Raw genomic sequence first — 23,205 nt, forward strand, 5'->3', positions numbered from 1 at the left:
CGTAAAAAATTTCCGAAGTAAAAAATGTTTCTCGAAACAATTTTTCTTGTGAAGAAAAAACATTCGCAAAATGTTCGAAAATGATATCGTTTTTAAACTTTTGCCGAACAAAAGAACAACGTGCTTGTGTACCAGGGGTGCCAAGTTGGTGGTTTTCCCGCTACTTGTGGTGATTTTTGACGTACAAAAACCACTGTTTAACCAGGAATGTCAACTGTTTTAAGGTAAAAATCGCTACAGACGTATGGTGCGTATGTGGCTGTAGCGGTTTTTACCTCGGAACAGTTGGCATCCCTGTTGTGTACACCCAAAAAACATTTGCCAATCCTTCGACAGTGATATCGTTTTCGAAAGTTGTGCCGGACATTCGAATAATATCCCCACTTGGTATGGGGGAAGTACAAACCATTTTCACCAACACATTCATAATTTTCTCTATACGTATTTAAAAATGTATAAATGTATTTGTGAAAAAGGTTTGTATTTGTGCTATTGTCTGGCATTTGTAAACGTAGGGTTACCGATTTTTGTCGGTAACCAAAAAATGCGTTAGAAAATCCCACTACTGATGAAAGAATAAATGAGCAAGGGCATCATAAATCGATTTTTTCGCTATTCTTTTATCAGAAATGACTCGCAACTTTACTGAAACTTTGGACGTATTGAAGGCTTTAACGACTATCTTATTGTAAGTTTACATTTTCGAAATTGAGTGGATTTCAGCTCTCAATTTCTTTGCTTTTACGTCAAATGAAATCTCATGTGAAATCCGTAGGATTTCATTTGACGTTTATGTAACGGAATTGACAGTTGAAATCGAGTGGATATCGTGAATGTAAACCTAGTATTGTAGTACGTTTTTGAACAAATAAATTTGAAGAGCAATTTTTGACACTGCGGTCTTTTGTTTATTTTACCAATAGAATGTACAGGAACACAATGTACAGTGGCACAGATAAGTATGATGAGTTTTAGGCTAAATCGTTGGATTTTTTATAGCAACAACTGCACTGTGTGGTTCCTTGGGGACAAAATAACCATAATTACGCAAATCTATTTTAATATACTACGTATATATTTTACACAATTAAAGAAATTCAATTTTCACAACATAGAAAAGTATACGTACGCCTTAAAACTATTTGCATTTTAGTTTCACTAACTAAAGGAAACACATTGGGATATGTTCATTTGCTTTGTATTAGATCCATTTAATAATTTTTTTGCATTGCAGTTGTTGCTATAAAAAACCCAACGATTTATAGCCCGTTTCCCCGGTACGTCGTTCGTTCTCTATTCGTTGTTCGACCCATAACTACGAATAAATTACTTATTTCCCCACACAAAATTCTATGAACGAACGACGATTTTTCTACGTTGTTCGAGTAGAAATACTCTCTGAACGACGAATAAGTATGTCCCATCCCTAACAAATGAGAGAATTTATCGAAAAAATTAATTATGACATGTCTAAATTCAAAATTGATAAATTTGTTGAAAACACAAAATTTTTTAGAAAAAAGGAAAAAGATGAATGAAAATTAATGAACTAAACATTTTATATAGATGCAGTAGGAAGATGGTCGAGTTTCCTTCTTAATTCCACACACATTTCTAGTCCATTAGTTCAAAATCGCGTAAAAAATCAGAAACAAAAAGGAAACAAATAACTGAAAGTCTGTATACACAAACATTGTTTTGACATGTCTCTCTCTCTTTAATTTAGAAAATAGAAACATATAAAAATATATTGAAAATACAAAATTATTCAGAATTTATGGAAAAAATGAATGAAATGTGTGTAGTTAAATATAGAAGATACATTTGAAGGAAAGTCTATTGCTTTTCCTATTCATTTAATGTATATTTTATGTGTTTTCCGTTCAAATTTTCGTGAAAACAAGGAAACAAAAATAAAGGAAATTTCGTTTATGTTTCTGTTAATTACGAATGGTGTCGTGGAAACGGGTTAATTCGTGTACGTCGTTCGACCGGCGAACAATGTAATTGAAACGCTCGTGTGAACATGACATTAGCCTAAACTTCATTTTTGTAAGGTGTACGTATACTTAGAGGTAGTTTACACTATATATCAATGTCATATGACACGAAATAAAAACATTCCATATCTACCCACGGAGGCAATGTGGAGACGTAATTTTATTTTATTTGTGTTGGGGTGGACGCAAAGAATAAATGGAGTAAGGAAAAAAAAAATATTCCAAATATTAGTGAATATTTAACGATGGAAAATTTCATGTCATATGACATTTACATATAGTGTAAACTACCCCTTAGTATCTGTGCTACTGTATATTTACACCTGTCATGGCACAATCATACAGGTACCCGCATCAGCCCAGCTGATGTACTGCGAGCTGTCAAAAACGTTGTTGTAATTGAAAGCACAAAATTAAAAAAAAAACAACAATTTAAACGAAAAATTGTGAATTTTTGTTGGATTTTTGTAGTAATGCGTTTATTAATGGGTTTGTTCCAGAACTACAAGAATCTACTAATTTCTACTATTTTTTCCGATAACATAAAGGAAAAATTGTTATCGTAGTATAAAATAGTAGCTTCTTGCAAGTTCTGGAACAGAGCAAAAATCTGCCTAACAAAATTTTGTTGAAAAATTGTGTGAATCGCTTTATTTTTGAAAACTCGTTTTATCACAAAATAAAACGAATTAGGCCCGGAAATTTTTGCATATTTCGCATATCGTGCATATTTTGACATATTTGCATAAAATGAGCATATGCAAAACCATATGCAGAAATATATACAAGGATTTGTGGTCTAAAATTCCCACCGAAATGGCTGAAATGTGGTATTAACTCTTCGTTAGGGGTATGAAATTTTTCATATAGCCCCCATAGTACGGTACCGCCACAGTAATCCACCGAAATGGCTGAAATCTGGTATTTGGTCTTCATTTGGGGTATTAAACGTTCCATATGAAATTTGTCGTTACAGGTCCACGTCTTCATATAGCCCCATAGAACGGTGCATACGGATTTCTGGTATTTTGAAGGTTGTGGCCCCAATATCCCTCCAAAATGGCTGAAATTTGGTATTAAGTCTTCCTTGAAGGTATAAAACTTTCCACCTGAAATTTGTCGGTATAGGTCTACGTCTTCATATAGCCTTCATAGAACAGTACCTCCGGATTTCTGGTATTTAGAAGGTTGTAGCCTCAATATCCCTCCGAAATGGGTGAAATTCGGTATTAAGTCTTCCATGAGGGTATAAAACTTTCCACCTGAAATTTGTCGGTGTAGGTCCACGTCTTCATATAGCAGCCAGTACGGTACGGTAGTACGGTACCTCTCGATTTCCGGTATTTTGAAGGTTGTGGCCTCAATATCCCGCCAAAATGGCTAAAATTTGGTATTAAGTCTTCCTTGGGGGTAGACAACTTTCCTCCTAAAATTTGTCGGTTTAGGTTCAGGCCTTCATATAGCCCTCATAGAACGATACCTCCCGATTTTCGGTATTTTGAAGGTTGAGGCTGTGGTTACACATTTCTCTATTTTATTGACTTGTCTGAAAAGAATTTTAAAGAGAAAAAATTTACATACAAACATTTTTGTACCTATAGCTTCGTTCCCGTACTTTTTAATGGTAAAACTCGTAAAAGAGAGAACTGAAAAAATTTGTTCTCACACACAAGTTTTTTGAAATAGTTCGGGAACGGAAAAATGGAAAATACGTCAAAAAAAAAAAACTGGAACAAATGTCAAAGTCGGCGTATCAGCCAATCAGACGGCGGCAACCATCTTACTATTTTTTTACTCGCCCAAATTTGTCGTGTAAAAAGTTTTTAAAGAGAGCGACATTCAGCGCCATTTTTGTTTAAAGAGAAGTGAACATTTTACAACTTTTTTGTGTACGGGAACGCTTTTTCGAGTAAAATGTGTAAAAGTCGTACAAATTTTAAAAACTTTTTAGTTCTGGAACACAGCTTATTATTGAAATATTTGTTGCATAAGAAAATATGTAAAATGCATAAATTTTACATATGCAAACATTTATGCATTTTGCATATGTCATATGTTTCGATTGCAATTTATTCAGAAGCCAAAAATATGCCCAGTCCCAAAATTTGACATGAATCAGACCAACAATAGGGGTTTCCTAAAATTCCACTGTCTAGTTATAACATAAGCTCTGTTCCTTTACGTGAAAGAAAGAATTAATAGTAAAATTGAACTGCATTATGCACTATGTCCAATCTTTACAGTTCTATGTCTTTGACTTGATGTTATGCTAGGTTTACATTTACGAAATCCACTCGATTTCAACTGTCAATTCCATTGCTCAAACGTCAAATGAAATCCAATCGATTTCAGATGAGTTTTCATTTGACGTATACACAAAGGAATTGAGAGTTGAAATCGAGTGGATTTCGTAAATGTAAACATAGTCTTAGCATACAATTGTTATGGGAGCAGTTTACAGCTTTTGCTACTTTTGCCGGTTTTACCATTTTCAAAAGTAAAGGAACAGACCAATAGAGAATCATAAAGTTCGAATTCCATAATGGTTGGAATTTCAAAGAAACCCTGAGATTTTTGGTCTGTTCCGGTAATTAAAAAATCTACTATTTTTCGATATAATAAAGGAACAATTGTTATCGTATTAAAAACTGTAGATTCTTGCTGGTACTGGAACATACATTATTAGCTCTGTTCTTTTACGTGCAAGAATCTTCAAGTTTTTCCACTTTTTACTCGAAAAGGGTTTCTTTACTTCAGACGCCATACGATTCATACGGGAGCAGTTAACAACTTTTACTACTTTTTCCGGTTTTACCATTTTCAAAAGTAAAAGAACAGACCACGTATTGCATTTATTTGAGTCACTGTTCTCTGGAATCAACTCTGTATATAAATAAAGAAGAAAAAGTGGCACCTTTAAAATCTACATCAAAGACAGCAACCATATTTTCTTTATCGTGAATATGGCAACGAGCTTACGTTTGTTTATAAATAAATTTCGTTTTTTGGTTATTTTTATTAAATATTAAAAAAGACACCAAATTTTGCCATAATTCATTAATTAATAATAATTTACTTAATATTGTACTCCTACAATTAACAAGTTCCTAAGAAGAAATATTAAAATAAAACACTGCATTACCCACAAAACTGTGTGTCGTTCACATTCCATTTGCTGGGGTATCCAATAAGATTAGTTAGACTCTACGTTCGTTCGGTTGTTTGTAAACGCCAATACAAAATGCTCGTCGTGCCGTCAGTTGTCGTAAGAAACCTACGCAGTTTGCTGCATTTTCTAACAAAAAATTCAAAATATTCCCATTTCGGGTAGTGAAATGTTATAAAATTGTAAGTTTTATTATTGCTGGGGGCTAAAATACCGTAGACAAATTTTGCAATAAAAATAACCTCAAAATTCCAAATGTCAATAACCAAAAAATCGAAAACAAAATTTGGCTGGCAAAAATTGTGTGGTGAAGTGAATTTTTGTGAAAATAAAAACGTGCTTTCCGTAGAAAATGGAGAGCACATGTGATGTAATCGTGATGTGAGGTTTTCGATGACCCGTTTTTGTTCACTTTGTTAATTTGAAGTAGTTGAGTACGGTCATTGAAATGTAAATAAATAAATGGTCATAACCTCATTTGGCCATAACCTTAAAGCAAACAATTTAATGGAAGATGGAGTAAAAATTGCATTTTCTTCATAACTTGGAATTTTTTTCATGAATTTTGATGGTAAAGAAGTGTGATGGTGGTAGTGTTGGTTGGTGTTCGGCTGTGTCGGCTTTTTGTATGTGGGGTTCGTGTGTGTGTTGCTTATATGAACTGTGTTATCCACCCCATCTAAACATATGATGCCGATAATAGTGTTTTCAGCTACATTGAAAATTAATCATGGTACAAATACACAGGTAGCCGCATCGGAAATTGTTGGTAACATAAGGTGTCAAAATTTGACATCAATTCAATGCAGTTGACACATTATGTTACCATCAGCTGGCATGATAATGCTACCTGTATTATTGTACCATGAAATTAATACAATGTTTACAGTGTAGCCATATTTTAAAAATACGACATTACAAACATGTGTTTTTTTTTAAAAGCCCGAAAGTTTTCCTTGGAGCCACTGTTTTTAAAAAGTCATTTGTCAAAGTGATGAAAAAGTTTGAATGAAAAAGTGAGAATTGAAAAAGTGAGAAAGTTAAACGTCATTTTAAACGTCATTTTTTTTTGTTTATTCTTCTAATTTGATATTGGGTATGTTCAGTTAGTGCTGTCAATTAGAAGTAAACAAAGCAAACAATCTCTTTGCAACAACGTGTTTTGGTGTCGGGATATTTATTTGCAGGAGGTCGTTCTCCTTACGCTGTTGTTTTGTTTTCTGATTATTAATTCGGCTTTCCCCATTTAACTTTTAGTTTTGCCTGCAAAAAACCAAGTCGTTAAAGTTAAAACATGGATGGTCAATATGGTGGCTTAGAATGGATACAACATAGTTCCGTACATCAGAAACACTCATCAACGCACCTTGTTGGCTCAAGGAGCTCAGGTGATATGAAAACTGCCGGCCAGTTAGTGATTGGCCCACAGCCACCTTGCGATGAAGAACTTATGGCTAATACTGGTAATACAAGATATATAACAACGGATGATGATGATGCAACAGATAACATTGATCAAATTGCTGCTGAAAATCTTATTTTCATGGCACGAGATGGTCAAATGGTTGCCGAAATTATACCCACAAATGGAACAGATAAAAATGGTGCTGTTGTTGTTACGGCCAGTGATGGCGAACAAATAGATTGTGATGCTATTATGCAGCAGGCGACATTAATACAACAACATGAGGATACAGGAGGTGGTGGTGGGGATATCTATTATACCGATACATCACCGCAAATGGTAACGGAAGAAGTTATAACCGATGATTGGGTTCAGCATCAAGGTGAAGAAAGGTAAGAAAATCTATATTTGATAAGGAAAGAAATAATTGAGATTTTTTTGTGATATGTATTCTTAGCATGCCTTAGACGGGAAAAGTGTGAATCATCATACCGTTTTTTAAGCGTTGTAGGATATGCTGATAAATAAAACCTTTTCTTGTAGATATCTTTAAATTAGAAGCTGGGATACATAGAAAAAACTTATGCTTCCCCGAGATGTAAACCTCGAAATTCGTCACATATGCCATCCCAAACATAATGGCTTCCTTTGAAAACAAAAATCCCTCTTTAACTGAAGTCCACAAGATCTTCCGTCTTGATTCAAAAATTTCACCTGTGTATAGTCGTCAAACTTGGCTACGAATTAAATTTTTTCTGCCAACAGCCGGCATACCATGATGTATTAGCTGGACCCAGAAAAACATCAAGTAGGTCTTGGAAAGTTGATTACGCCTATATACATACATGTCGAGGAAGTCTGTATTTCGTTAGATATAGGCTTCGAAAGTCCCAAAAATATACATAAGATTTTTTAACAAAAAAAGAATAATTAAAAAAAATATGATCGCGTTAGTCCAGATTAGCATCTGTCCTTTGGATAAAGTCCTAGCCACTATATTCAGCATGCTCTCATCAGCCTATTTAACACTATACATATATTTAATCTATGGAAAGTCCATACTTCCCGAGATATTGACCTTCAAAGTTCCAAAAAATCTTTTGCACCTGGGCAAGTCCATACTTAATGTGTCAAAAAACTCTAAAAACCCTGCCCTGACTGATGATAATTCGTCATAAGTTGAATACTCTACCAGCTGGCGTATAAATCTGAAATTTTGTACCACAAGTAGATCTTTACGTCCTGATTACAAAAATATAAAGTTTGTTGGGGGGAAGTCCATACTTGCGAGATATGGGCCTCTGAAGTTCCGAAAATTCCCTTTTTAAGAAAGAAAAAAAAAAATTAAATTAAAAAAAATGTTGTTCCCGTGCCCTAAATTGTTGGTAGAGTATTCAATTTGTTCCGATAATTCTTCTGAACGTACATCAAGTTCCAAGAAGTTTTATATGGAATAGATATTTGGCATAAGTGCAGTTAAGAGGCTGTTCGATGATGTTTTATTTTTTATTTATTTATTTCAATTCACATATGCCCAGTCTTTCGACCTGGCTGTACACTACAATATAATGCGATGATAACAAGTAAACTTTAAATTAAGTAACTTAAGGGAGGGATGACTATACTACTCCAAAACACAATTACTAGGTATAAAAAATAGGGGTAGTAATTATAAAATAAAAAAAAATATTAAATATTTTGATTGATTGAATTATTATACTCCAGGAAATGGAAGGGATGTTAAACTACTCCAACAAAAAATACAGAGCTTTTTATAATGTTTTGCAAATTTTGACCGAAAGTACTTCCTTCGGTCCTGCTTACAGCGATATAATGTTTTTCGTTAGCAAGTCCATGACTCCTGACATAAATGTCCAAAAGTTGTAAAAACCACGACAACTATCGAAAGAAGTGGTTGACATTGATCCAACCTTTGCACATCGTAATATTTCTTTCACTCTGAAAACAAGATCAAATATGGACTATATCGATCCAATCTTTAGGGTATCTCCCACGAAAAACATCAAAATTTTTCGGAGAATTGTTTTGAACTTTTTATGGTAGGTATTCATTTCTCTTTACTCATATTACGCCAGATTTTTTCAGGGGTTACTTCTTTAGATAATCACCCTATAGGGTGTCCTCGGTTTGGTAAAATCTTTGCACATCATAATTTTTTTCCAAACTTGCATCAAATACGAAGATGAACTAAATCAGTCCACTTATACCTCCCATAAGAACAGGTTCAGTCAGACCGAAAAATGTTAAACTTTATTTGGGATAGTACTCTCAGAATTTATTACAACAGTAATGTATTGAGAAAAAACAATCCATATTCAATTTTGCCTTATTAAGGCAAAGGTTATTTATAGTAATTTTAATTAATTCTTTTTCGAGCTGAGCTTAGTCTTCGTCTGCCACAAAAACAACGTCTAAATATGCCTGATGAAAAGTAGCATAATGGTTGGATGTGTGGGACTTCGGTAAACTCCTAATTCTATAATGTACCTCTTAGGTCATAACAGCTCAATTCGAAAGAGAATTAATTAAATAAAATCCATACTGTGTTTGTTTCTTTTCCTTGTGTCACTGGCTGAGGGCTTTTTTCTGTCGACAAAGACGACTTAAAATATGTGTTTTGGGAGTTGACGTCATTTATGTGACAGACATTGTATGGACATGACAACTTAAATGATGCATGTTTTATATAACATATTAGATGTAAAATGCGTTTTATATTTATTATCTAAAACTTACACTCAAAGTAAAACTTAGTAGGTAGAAGGTTCTACCCATATCCAGACGTTTAAATCTGGTGAGCTAACTACTATTTTTTTCGTCGTATCAGTCTCATTGCGATATCGAATGTTTTACTGTGGGTGCAATATTTTCCGGTAGTTTTATCAAAGATATTCCCTTTTCAGTATTGAAATTAAACGAAAGAACTCCTCGATGGGCTACGTCAATTTTGTTTTTCCCGAAGAGTATTTCGTAACAAGTTTGAAAAATTAAGTTTCCAATTTTAACAAAATTAAAAAAAAAATTGATTCTTAGATGAATAAGTTTTGGTACATAGATAAAGAAAAAATCGTCATTCCAAATCTGTTTTTGTAACTAAATTTGACCGCAGCGCACAAAAGATATGACTGTTTTAATTTGAATGTTTAGAAAAACTTCTAAAATAATCGCGGCCTGATATAATAATGTTATATGAAATTACCGTTAATTGAATTCGTACTCTTTACGATGATGCAAAAATACTCCCGAAATGCCTAAGGTCGAAAGACTGGACATTAAGAATTGAAAATAAATTGAAATTGAATTGGATTCGCGAAAAATTAAGTTTTTGACCAAATTTTACGTACGTATTTGCAATCATATATAAAAAATTAAAACAGCATCCAGAGATTGTGAGAAATAAAATTAAGCCTATGTCGTGAAGGTCTAGCTATAATATTCATGTTGCTTGCAAAAATGCATAGGAAATTTGAGGAAAAAAATAAAAATTTTATTTGAATTTTGTTATTTTTTGATTTTATAGCAAAAGCTGAAAAAACTGTGTTAAGTTTTCCTCTTTTTCGTCAAAATTTCGTGCAGTAATGAAGATATTCGATTGCAACCTATTTTCGCCTTATAGTTTCCATATTGGCGAACATTTGTAGATTATTATATAAAATCACAAGAAATTCCAATCGTGGCATTAAATTAGAATAAAGTTATATTACGGTTATACATAACCGGATTTAACAAACCCACTGGGTTTTAAATGCCAATTCCAGTCCATTATGGAAGTATATCTTATTTTGGGATATATCGCCCACTAGTCATTTCAGTGGGTCATCGTATAACTTATGGACTAGTGTGTCAGGAAGCATGGACTTGTCCACGGAAAACATAATACCGTTGTAAGCAGGACAACAACAAACAGAATTGGCATACATTTCCAAAGGATCTTCGAACAGACCCTAGACTGCACTTAGAAATTTTGAACTTTTGTGGGGGAGGTCCTCTAAGGATAGCATCGATATGGGCCATTTTAAAAGTTAAACTTGAATAAGTTAAAATTTGGACAAAATATTAGGACACCCAAAGTTTGGTTGCGCCGTTCAAGACATTTTCTAAACATTGGGGGAAGTACCGGAAGTTGTGGGCCGGTATTGCCTATCTTCGAACTGAAAATATCAGGAAGGTCAAATTTTGGACCAAATTTTGGAAGGTGAATTTTTGCTCTCCAGCCACTACATATGGTGCCATAGGGTTTTTTACACCTTTCGGGCGGTTTTCTCAAGAAGTATTGACTTGCCCTGAAAAAACATTTACCGTCGTAATTGAGGCAGCGAATGGAATTTGCTTCAAAAAAATCAAAGTGATTCGAGAGCAGGTCTTAAAGTGAATTAATCCGTAATTTTGTATGATATGTACCCGAAGGAGTGGACAAACATAGTCCATATTCGAACCTGATCTATATCTGGTAGACATATTAGGATGTGCAAAGTATGAACTAAATCGGTCACTCCCTTCAAGAGTTATCGTGCGAACAATTTTTCCGAACATTTTTGAACTTTGAACGAAGGACCAAATCGGTTGATCCGTTCGAGAGTTGTCTTGCTCTCCAACGACAACACACGGTGTCATAGGGGTTTTTACATCTTTCAGGCTATTTTCTCAGGAAGTATGCACTTGCCTCTAATGAGACATTTAGCATCGTAAGCGGGGCAGTGAATACAAGATGCTACAACAAAAATCAAAGAGATTCGAGAACAGGTCCTGAACTGAACTTTTCCGAAATTTTGTGTGGGAGGTACCCCAAGTTGTGCACGAATGAGTCCATACCCAGCAAAATCTTCGATGCCAAAGATGTCATTCAATCATGGGTGAAAGTGATCTCGCATGTCATCTTTTAAGCATCTTCATCGATGAATTTTATATGAGCGTGGACCCCAAAAGATGCTATTCATTTTTGGATCCAAAGCATGTCATTTCCACCAATGCTTTGGCATGTCATTTTCCCAACCCTTTGTAATGACATTATCATTACGACGAGAGTTTTAGCAACGTTGGTTGCGATTTCGAGTCTCCGACAACATCAAGCCTATTGTAAATAATTAATCTTATATATTTAGAAAAATGTGTATAAATAAAAACACAAAGTTCATCTCTATTTGATCGATGGAATGGGTTCAAATGCTGATGAAAAGATCAGATCTTTCACGACTTCCTTTGCATGGGTTCAAATGCTGATGGAAAGATCGGATCTTTCACGACTTCCTTTGCATTGGTTCAAATGCTAATGAAAAGATCGGATCTTTCACCACTTCGTTTGAACCAATGCAAAAGATGCCATGAAATCACGTCATCGCATGGAACCCCTTCCTTCAAATTTTGCTGGGTACTAGCACCTCAAACATTTCCGAAGTTTTGTGGGGGAGGTACCGGAAGGAGTGGACCGTTATAACCCATCTTCCAACTTAAACTAAGTTTGGACAAAATATTGGATCAAACCGGCTCATCCGTTCGAGAGTTATCGGACGGACGGACATTGTTAAATCGACGCATCCGATTTCAATGATCACTATTAAAAAATACATCATCATATGCCGTTTCATTGCGATCCATCAAGATCCGTGGATGTAGCATCTCACTAAATTAAAAAAAAAAAAAAACTTATTATGAAATTTCCCCGTGAGTTTTGTCTTTCCGCCGATGCAACTTAAGGAAAAAAGTGAAAAAATTCACGGGGAATTGCCGTTCATGATAATCCCCTATATATCCGAATACCCGATAGTTTTTAAATTTCTGTTTCCACACATTTAAAACAGTCATATCGTTCTATTTATTTAAGTAAAAATGACACATCCAAAACGCACGGATATCGTATGGCAGTTGTAAAATTTAAACTAAAATTAAAGGTTTTTTTTTTGAAAAATTTGCACACGAAAATGTCTACTTTGGGAGTGGATTGGTCTGATCCTGTGAAGGTTACACTCTAGAGTTTTACATGCATATTAAGTTTTTTAATAAATCCATAAATAGAGATAAAATTCAAAATCCCCATTTTCAGTGGATATATTAAAATATCATATATTGGAAACTTGTATCTCTGAAGTGTATTCTTTAACTTCTTCTTGTGTCGAAAAGCTAATAATTAAACTCGTTTCCTTCAACTCAATTTTCCTATTTTTTTACTTTAATACGAACACAGCTTCCGCTCAAAATATTATTTTAAAAAATTGCTCGGTGAATCGTGCTAAAACAGTTGATTTTACAGTAATGCGTTAAAAACTTATAATATAGTACAGTGGTTGTTGTTGTACCTCAGTTTCAACATATGTTAATTTTCTACAATAACGTTTTTATAAAGTTTTTTTAGCAGCTTCGGTTGATGTTGCCAAAGCAGATTATGTTTGTTCTGGCATTGATTTGATCATTTTTGAACCACCATTAATAGATGCTATTAATATACATACATATGTATGTATTTCTTTACTTATGGCTGGGGTACCTATACTAAATTTTATTTTTGTTAATTACTTAATTTTTGAAATACTATGGTTTTAAGATGTTTTTGTTATGCAGAATATGAGCACTTCGTAGATCATTGGCTAAAAAGCTTTAATCTCAATGAATGAATAAAAAAAAATAAAAATCGCATAGACAAACTCAGCTTTTTCTAAGTGCACTTAAAGTAACTGTTCGTGATTGACTTCTGTCGGGGCAAGTAGTAAGTCCGCTTTAGTTGTTGCTGTATCTTGACCCAAGATCAATACAGAGACCACAGGCTCTCGAACATTTTCTCCGGAATATTCCCACCAGATCCGCTGAACTATCCGCGATTTTTTATTTGATTCATTTTTACACAAATATATATACATCCCTCGAAAATAAATGGTACAAAAGGGGATTAGTATTTAGGGAATAGACGTACTAAAAATTACACTACAAGCGGAAAATGATGATTGAGTTGACACTTGCTTCAATGCTTGATGGCCATGTACTCAGCAGAATTATGTTACGACAATATACATGGCCTTGATATTCATCTGATTCCATAATACTCAAAAATGTACTACCACAAACATACAATTAACCCAAAGAAACTCACAACCTTATCTTTTTTTGTTTATCTTTTTAGAGTTGAAATATCTGCTGAACAAATTATTTCAAATTCTCAAGTATTAATGGATATGGAAGTACCTCTGCCCACTGTACAGGATGAATATACGGCTCAACGACCATATCCTTGTGATTTTTGTAGTCGACGATTTCGCAAGAAGGCCAGCCTTATGAATCACATGGTGGCACATCAAAACGATAGGCCACATTTGTGTAAATTGTGTGGTTCACGTTTTCTGCGAAAACAGGATTTAATAAATCATTTACAGGCTCATGTGGAAGAAACAGCGGCCGAGCCCCAAATTGATGATAGTGATTGTAAGTTCTGTTTTGCTGCGAAACAAATTCAGCACTTTTTAATTATTATTTTCTAATGTTGCAGTTATAAATTTTGTTAACGATACCACCTCATCATCGCAGCGTACCTCCAATGATCATTATTATGAACAGGATTGGAGTGTACCCGAAGATTCCGTTACAATACCAATAAAATCTAGTCGCAAACAATATCAACAACAATCTACCTCCAATCAAATGAGTTCACATCAAAAGCACTCCTCCTTGCTGGACAATAACTCTTTATCAACGTCTACCATAGTTACGACAACCACTTCAACAACAGCACCGCCAAGAGGTCGTATTAGTCGTTTGAAACCGAAGGAAGATACCTATGTTGTGGATGTATCTCACAGTAGTAGTTCAATTAATTTAGCTACAACCTATAGCATTGTCCAATGTGATGATTTACCAAATGCTAGTACCACTGCAATAGAATTTTCTCAGGATACACCAACTGCACCCGCCTTACAAAATGTACAACAGGAAGTCCAGGATAAGAAACCAATTTTACATTTTCCCGTTATCGATGATAATAAACCGTTTGTGTGTCAACAATGCGGTTTGGCTTTTTCCAGGGAAAAGGCCATGTTAGCCCACACAAAGGTAAGTTAGAGATATAGATAGGGGGTTATTGTGAAGGTAAATTCTCCGTGAGTTTTCTCACTCTCTCCTTTAAGTTAAAACGGTGGAGAGACAAAACACACGGTGAGTTTTTCGTTCAGAATAAACCCCATTTACTTCATAAATCATACTATGACCACTAGGATATGATGATTGAGTTTAATCTGGTATTCTATACTAGAAGAATTGTGTGCTCAATATGAAAATGTTACGACTTGAAACACATTCTTGCAACTTATCTGATCTACGGATTTAAATAAAATATAGATTACAAATTTTAATTCGTATTTCTTTTTAAAATATTGAATAATTTTTGTTCTTGTATTTTTCCTTCAGAGCCACCGCAATGATTCCCCCTTTGAATGTCCTCAATGTAATGAGCTGTTTTGGGATCAAGCCAGCCTGAACGATCACCAGAAAACACATCAATTTGAAGAAAGTAATTCTGAATATGATCCAAATGAGGGAGAAGATGAGACACAAAGTGAATCAGAGTCCGAACAACAATTATATGGAGAATTTTATTGCAGCGAATGTGGAATGTCTTTTCATCGTCAGGATTTGCTTAAACGGCATGCCAAAACTCATGCAAAGAACAATAACGGAGCTAATGAAAATGGTGTTGGCAACGGTGGTGGAGGTGATGGCAGCGGTAGTTGTGCTGGTGACGGCAATAAAGATCAGCACTGTTGTAATACTTGCGGTGAAACATTTGCCGAAGCTTTAGATTTGTTGGCGCATGCTGAAATACATGCTCGTTACCCGCCTTTCAAGTAAGTTTAAACTACATACATATATGCGTAAGTGAATAGGGGTTTTAAGTGAATAGCTTTAAGCGACGGTTTAGCGTCTATTTAGTTCCCCTCGGTTTATAATTCCTTTTAGGAAATATAGGTACTCCTTTGAGGGACATGGATGCCACTTCTTATTATAAATTTCGTAACATCTGGTGGAAAATTTTATATGTATTAGGGTATGGCCCATTATATAACCGCATAATTCAACATAATTGACATCAATGGAAAAGGTTAAGGGGAGCAATATAAGTTTTTTTACAGAAAGTGTTCAACAATTTGAAAGTAGTGGCCATTTCTGTGTCCTAAACTCTTATCTGCTTTTAGATCAAGGTATAATTTGCCAGATTTAAAGTCGATATTGATAGTCGTTTACGGTTTAAAGTACGTGGATATAGAGCTTGATAGCCTTTGTAGTTGTATATTTTGTACCCTCAGCAGCTAAATATGTGCCTCATCGAAATAAAGGTTTTGGGTCCCAAGTACGTTTGGACGAAATCCGTTTCTGACTATTCAGACCTGTCCGTCAGGTTGTAAGAGTAACAGGATGGAACGTGAACGGATCAACTGAATTGGTTCTTCCAGATATTTGTAGATCGGTCTAGAATATGTATTAACGGGTGATTTTTTATCTATTATCTTTTTGGCAACATTGGTTTAAACAGCTGACGCACGTTTCGTGTTTTGTTTCACTGTCAAACATCTTCAGTTTGGTTTATAATTTAACAATGAATCGTCTTACAAACGAACAACGCTTGCAAGAATTCAAGAATTGAAGCCGAACGACCTACCGCAACGTAGAATTTTTGGTGAATGGGCTCTTGGCTCTTGGTTGGCCGAAGATCCACTTTTTTTATCGAAAAATTGTGTTCAGCCGCCTAGATCGTGCGATTTAACGCATTTAGACTATTTTTTGTGGGGCTATGTTAAAGCTCATGTCTATACACACGTACTCGCTTCAATTGACGAATTAAAAGACAACATTGATGCATTTATTCACAAGATACCGGCCGAAATCTTGGAAAGAGTATGCCAAAATTGGACTAAGCGGATGGACCATTCGAGGCGCAGTCACGGTCAACATTTGCATGAAATAATCTTCAAACATTAAATTATATGGACCGTACTATCGACTCAAATAAAGATTTCATGCATTTTTCAGAATTTTAAGTTTTTTTTTTTTTTTTGAAAAACTTTCCTGTAGTTCTTAAAAAATCACCCGTAATATAAGCGTATTTCTTGGATACCTCCTACAAAAAATTCACAATTTTCTGAAAATTGCAGTTTAATTCTTGAAGCTACTATCGGACAAGCTACTATTCCTCGCAATTCCTATTACAAAGGTACAATTTGTTTTCGAGGACAAGTCTTACTTCGTGATATAAGGTCCCAAAAGATCTAAAAATCCTGCCGGCACCAACTAAAAAAAGTTATGAGCCTTGAGATCTAGCCGGATGTTGTCAATGCAGTATCTTCCTGGGTGATATAGGCAAAACCAACCAAATCACCATCTAGCGGATAGGTATCCCACGTCCAGGCATGTTAGGAAAGATATTCATGATTTAGAGAGATATTCATACATCCTATTGCAGTGGCAGAGGCTATAAGAGCCTATCGTATGAGTACCGTCCTTAGAGAACACCCACCCACCGTACATATGTGCAGTGTACATTCGACAGCGCATTCATGTCGTCCTCGCATGCCACAGCTATTTGCGACAAACTGAAAAGTAGGAACAATGTCCCTAAGTCCCTGTCCGGCAGCACTTAGGGAGCAGATAAAGAAACCTTGTTGACCACATATATTGCGATAGGTCTTTGGAGAGCTATGCGGCGCCACTTTCTTTACGTCAGAATGTCGCCTTGAGAACAGCAACAGGTTGCATCCTCATGTCTTCAGTGGACCTTCTACATGAGGAGGCAAAGATTCTTCCCTCTGGGCCTACCCCATGGCCACGTCGGTGCGATTAGTGCTAGGCTTCAATTCTTACTGGAACGGGACTGATGTCGTAACGCAGAACATCTGTCCAGCATGCCATAACAGTCCGCATGATATTTCGCACCTTTCGTTTCTGATTTAGAGTTGGAATAAAATATAAAAGTATACATGTGTTGTACCTGCTACAACCACAACAACTGATGAGGACACGATTATTTTTCACATAGTAAAATTTCTTTCAAGTAGATCTCTATCGGGAATAACATATTCGGGAATTTCCCACACAAAAGATCAACATTTTCGGTTATGTACAGTTTAAGGACTGGTGGAGGATCGTTTTGAAATTTTTACTTGTCCTGTTTACAACATTTGTCCTGTTTACAACAATAAAATGTTTTTCGTGAGCTAGTACATGACTCTTGACGATGGTTTATAGGTTCTAAAAAATCCTACAGTGACCAACTAAAGTGGCTGGTGGTTACGGAAGGAGCGGTAGACATTGTTCCAACCTTTGCACATAGTAATCTTCTTATTTCCACTTAACTCCTTGGGGAGCATAGGGCCTTTACAAAGTTTTTCCAAACTATTCTATCATTCGCAATACGTTTAATTTCATTCCAGCTTCTGCCGCTGCTCTCCACTTCCTTCATCAGGCTTCTTCTCCAAGTGGTCTTTGGCCGACCCTTCCTTCTGTGCCCTTGCGGGTTCCAGTCTAGGGCTTGGCGACATATCTCATCTTGTTATTTTCGCAATGTGTGACCAATCCATTGCCACTTCCTTCTTTTTATTATAACGGGAATAGGTACTATATCACATTTTTGTACAGATTTTCATTGCTTATTACATTTGGCCACCATATTTTTAAAATAGACCGCAAGCATCTGTTTGTGAAGCTTTGCAATTTGTTGTTAAGGGTTGTTGTTGTTAACCATGATTCGCAACTATACAATAGTACTGACAGAACGTTTGATTTGAATATGTTGATTTTTGACTTCTTTAGTATAACCCTTGAGTTCCAGATGTTTCTTAATTGAAAGAAGGCGCTGTTGGCTTTACCAATTCTGAATTAAATGTCAGCCTGTGCACTGCTTTCGGTTGAGATCATGCTTCCCAGATAGCAGAATTTGTTTACGAACTCTATTTGTTCCTGTCCAATGACAAAATGATTGTTGTTTGATGCTTTTATTGCCAAAGCCTTTGTCTTTGCGGCGTTAAATCTTAATCCGACTTTCGCTGAGTGGGCAACTAAGTCGTCGAGTTTAGACTGCATATCTGAGTGCTTGGTAGATAGTAGGCAAATGTCGTCTGCGTAGTCTATATCCTCAAGATGGCTGCTTATAGTCCATTGGATACCACGACGGCTACCTGCGATTGTTTCCTTCATCACATTATCAATTACCAGAAGAAATAGTAGTGGCGACAGTAGGCAGCCCTGCCTCACACCGGATTTTGGACGAAATGTTTCCGATAAACGGCCATTGTGTAGGACCCGGCAATGGAATCCGTCATACTGAGCTTTAATAAGGTTTATGAGCTTCGATGGGATACCTGCTGTTTGTAGTAGCTCCCATATTTTGGACCGGAATACGCTGTCAAAAGCAGTTGTGTGTCCACGAACGTCATATATATATATTACTTTGCATTTCTATTGTTTGCTCAGCGATTATTCGGAGCGTATTTATATGGTCTACAAATGACATATTTGCGCGGAACCCAGCTTGTTCTTTGCGAAGATTTGTTTCTACCGTGTAGTTGATTCTATTAAGAAGATAGAAGATAGTAATATTTCTCTCAAAATTAAATGAAATTCGAACGTGGATAATATTCAACATATTCATCTAGTACCCATCTGACAAATGTTCAAAAATTTCTCTTAAGTTCAGTTTATATTCAGATTCGGGGGAGATATACCCTCAGCCTCCGACCTAAAGAAAATAAGAAAACACAATACTTCTGATTTTTTCAGTTTTTAAGCTAATTTCTCAGGAAGTATAGACTTGTTCCCGAAAAAAATTGTACCCTCGTAACTATTACCGCATACACAGTATGTTGCCAAGAATTTAAAAATGATCCCAGACAAGTTCCTGTAGATTTGTCCGATGAAGTCATTTTTCGGACATAATCCAGACAAGGATAAGAAATAATACGATGTACAACGTTTGAACAAAATCGGCTTCTCCCTAGGGTTATCTTACTTACTACCCAGTTTAGTTGAAGCCGGCTAGGTTATGTGGACCATTATATCAGGAAGTATTGGCTTGACCGAAATTGATAATTTTTCTTAAAAAATTAGGATCATTAAGTCTTATTCACGATTTACCCTCTTTAATAAAATATTACGATCTCTCTAATGAATTGTTTGTCTCCCCTTCCCCCATTTATTTCAGATGTGTCTTATGTGGTGAATCGTTTTTCGAAGAGCCCACCATCAAGAAACACTTACAATCCCAACATGCCAGCGAAATGACCGAGAACTCTTGCATCTTGTGTGGCAAAGAATGCCGTGATCGTAAGGCTCTCATCAAACACGCCTGGGATCATTCACGTGAAAAATGTCATTCGTGTTCAAAATGTGGTAAAAATTTCCATAATAAAGCCCGCCTTAAACGTCATATGGCTTCACATCGTGATAAATCGGTACAATGTGATGTTTGCCACGAAGAATTTCCCGATGGACGTACACTGTCCAACCATAGACATTCACATAGTACAACATCGGCTGGAAAACTATTTCCCTGTCATGAATGTGGTAAGACATTTGGTTCGCGTAGTTCTCAACAAATTCATGTTCGCATACATACGGGTGAGCGTCCATATGGTTGTCGTTTTTGTTGGAAGGCATTTGCTGATGGTGGTACTTTGCGCAAGCATGAACGTATTCATACTGGTGAAAAGCCGTATGCTTGTTCCGTGTGTCCAAGGGCGTTTAATCAACGTGTTGTTTTGAGGGAACACATTCGTTCACACCATTCGGGTTTGGATACAAAGCGTGGCACCTATTATTGTACAGTGTGCGGAGCAGATTTGACAACGTCGGGAGATTTGATACAACATTTGATACAGCATAGTGACATGAATACGGCAATGCAGAGGCAACCAGTGGTAAGTAGAGATGTGATTTGAAATCTTTAATGAAAATGTTTTATGAATTTTCACCTATTTACTATCTTTCCAGACTGGTCCACGTAAATATAAACGCCGCCGTAAACTAAAACCCCACGAAATTGCCCGCCTGAAACGTGAATCTAAACAAAATGGTGATAATTGCAGTGACCTTGACCTATCCGATTTCGATATGGACAATGTTGATGATTTGTTGGCAATGACCGAAACCAATACATCTACGGAAAATACCACCAGTAACCATGATCTTCCACCAGTGACAAAATCTAAACGTCAAAAGAATAATGCTTCGTCGGATTTGTTGGAAACTACCAATAACAGTCGAAATTCAAACTCTAACAAAACAACTTCATCCAAGAAGAAATCTCATATTGTAATTGATCCAGATGATTTTGATATAGATGTTGACATGGTCGATGGCAGTGAAGGTAACAAAAAACCACGTTTCAATTCAACAAGCAGCGATAAAATATGGTCTACAAAAACATCAAATGAGGAGACCTATAAATCGTTACTTTCCAATTTGGAAACTACTTTACAAAGCATTGACACACTGGTGGTGGGACCATCAACAAATAATGCCGTTGATATTAACGCTTCGTCATCGGAACCAACTACAACAACGGCAACAACCACAAAACGAAAATCAAAACAACAAGAATCAACGGCCCAGAGAACACAACAAGTTCAAATAGTTAGAAATGATAAGGTTGCAAATGCAATGATGGAGAGCAACAATCCCAGCCAAAGCACCTCAGCAGCTGCTCCATCAAAAGGTCGTAAAAATAAAACAGATAAAGCCACCAAACAGAGCAAGGGGCCTCAAATGATACGTACAGAAAAATGTACTGTATCCTCTACTGAAAGTGGCAAAAAGAAATCTAAAACTGTGGTTAGCCGAACCCAAACAGCCAATGTGGATATATTACCAAAATCGGTTGGTATTGTTGATGACTATGACATTATTTCGCCGGCTTTACATCCACCCAAACAGATTAGCTGCAGTCCTTTGCACATAAAACAAGAGCATGATAATCCTCCCCTTATGAGAATTCAAAATGTCTTGTCATCATCATCCTCAAACGCGCATAACAGGACACAATTGTCCTCATCATCGTCCAATGCCCGCCACAACAATGATTTATACGATGCCCATTTGTTACTTGAAGCCTCAGGATTACGCAATGATCTAGATGAAATTTTAAGATCTCCTCTTAAATCAGACAAATTGGGTGGATCTCGTCAACGATTCACCAGCGAGTCGTCAACACAATTTTTAACCGAACAATCGGAAGAAGAACAACATTTGATAAAAATTGAACCTACCTCACCCGATCTAAGGGAAATCGTTAATGGCGTTAGTTCGGTTAATACCTCGGAAGTTGTAAGTTCAGCTGGTATGGAACTTAATGTTGTCGACAACAGCACTCACCATCATAATTCGCGTAGAATTTCTAAAGCCTCCAGATCTCAAAGAAATATAAATTCTAATAGAAAATATTTTGAATTTGCCAATGATATGAAACCTGCCAACAATTCAAGTTCATATAAACGTACATCTTCCAACAGTCAAGTGTCCCTTAAACCTTCGAAATCTGCACGCACTGAACCTGCTAAAACCAGCAAATCATTACCAAATTCTACATCATTTTTAGACTACAGCATTGTGGATAGCTTTAATGCGGTAACAAGTTCCTCGCCACACAGTCATCACCATCATCATGTTAATTCGTTTTCTTCCATATCGGCAGTTGTTTCTGCCGCAGATGCCAATGCTGCAGCCGCTTCCGCAGCGGCAGCCCAACAAAATCCTTCGCCTGCCCGTAAACCTCAACGCTATTTTGAGTGTGAAATGTGTTCAGCTGTATTTTCGGATCGTGCCCAACTCTTGGATCATGTACCCATACACATTTAAAGAAGAGCAATCGTCATACGCTAATAACACACGTTTACTTATGATTACCACAGTGCCAATAGTTAGATGTTTATAACGGTTTATATCTTTTACGAATTAGTAGACACAGCATTATGGAAAATGAGTTTCAATTACTTGGATTCGTTACCAGCGGTTTGAAACCCCCCTCCCTTTTCTTTTTTTGTAAAATATTTTAAGTATTTAAAACTAATTTTAGTAAAATACGTTACTTTTTCTTTTCCTTATCATTTTTTTGGTGTACCTTTGATCAAGGTATTATTGTTGGGGTTGGTGCAAAATAATTCACTCCCGCCCCCCCAGAAAAGTGTAACTGAAAAGAAAGAAAATGTTATTTGTTTCTGTACAAATTGCTAATTTAATTGAATAGAATTAAAGAGTATCTATCAATTAGAGTTTTGTTGCTATTCAAACATAAAAAAAGAACAAATCTGTTAAACAGTTCTGTTAGTTTGTTTTCTTTTTATTCTTCTTTTGTATAACATATTAAATAATGAAAATAAAACAAACCAATTTTTATTTCAAAATAATTTTATTTTTTTTTTTTGGTAAAAATAATTGGTAAGTAATAAATAAAATAACGGGATTTTTTATTGTTCCATACAGAAAATTCAGTTAGAAGATACAAGATGATTTGGTCTTTGGTAATCACAGGTTTTTTATTGGTTCAACTTTTATCTTAAGTTGCCCTCTTCGGGATATCATCTGTAGAGCTAACATTCGTTAAAAGAGTGGGCTAACACATGTCGCGCAACACATTGTAATGTACAATT

The 23,205-nt window shown here is 35.8% G+C and overlaps 1 protein-coding gene across 2 annotated transcripts; it reads left to right on the plus strand.

Moving 5' to 3' along the window:
* The first annotated feature begins 4,983 nt into the window (after positions 1-4,983).
* LOC141389506 (uncharacterized) lies at positions 4,984-22,959 on the plus strand. 2 transcript variants are annotated; one of them, XM_073961093.1, is made up of 7 exons: positions 4,984-5,348; positions 6,424-6,963; positions 13,704-14,002; positions 14,067-14,626; positions 14,981-15,417; positions 19,764-20,478; positions 20,552-22,959. In XM_073961093.1, exons 2-7 carry the CDS (start codon positions 6,461-6,463, stop codon positions 22,412-22,414), a joined length of 4,377 nt encoding a protein of 1,458 aa, XP_073817194.1. In that variant the 5' UTR covers positions 4,984-5,348; positions 6,424-6,460; the 3' UTR covers positions 22,415-22,959. The 2 variants fall into 2 exon arrangements, with proteins under 2 accessions (XP_073817194.1, XP_073817195.1); XM_073961094.1 differs by lacking the exon at positions 4,984-5,348 and adding an exon at positions 5,881-6,356.
* Positions 22,960-23,205: the final 246 nt, after the last annotated feature.

Source organism: Musca autumnalis, unplaced genomic scaffold (assembly GCF_047663935.1).
Source record: "Musca autumnalis isolate F117 unplaced genomic scaffold, ASM4766393v1 scaffold_1, whole genome shotgun sequence".
Lineage (NCBI taxonomy): Eukaryota > Metazoa > Arthropoda > Insecta > Diptera > Muscidae > Musca > Musca autumnalis.

Excerpts from the sequence above, each read along its gene's own strand:
- LOC141389506 (XM_073961093.1), top strand. The coding sequence starts at position 6,461 with ATGGATGGTCAATATGGTGGCTTAGAATGGATACAACATAGTTCCGTA. Across the intron at positions 6,964-13,703 it reads CAGCATCAAGGTGAAGAAAG|AGTTGAAATATCTGCTGAAC; the intron begins GTAAGAAAATCT and ends TTATCTTTTTAG. Across the intron at positions 20,479-20,551 it reads CAATGCAGAGGCAACCAGTG|ACTGGTCCACGTAAATATAA; the intron begins GTAAGTAGAGAT and ends CTATCTTTCCAG.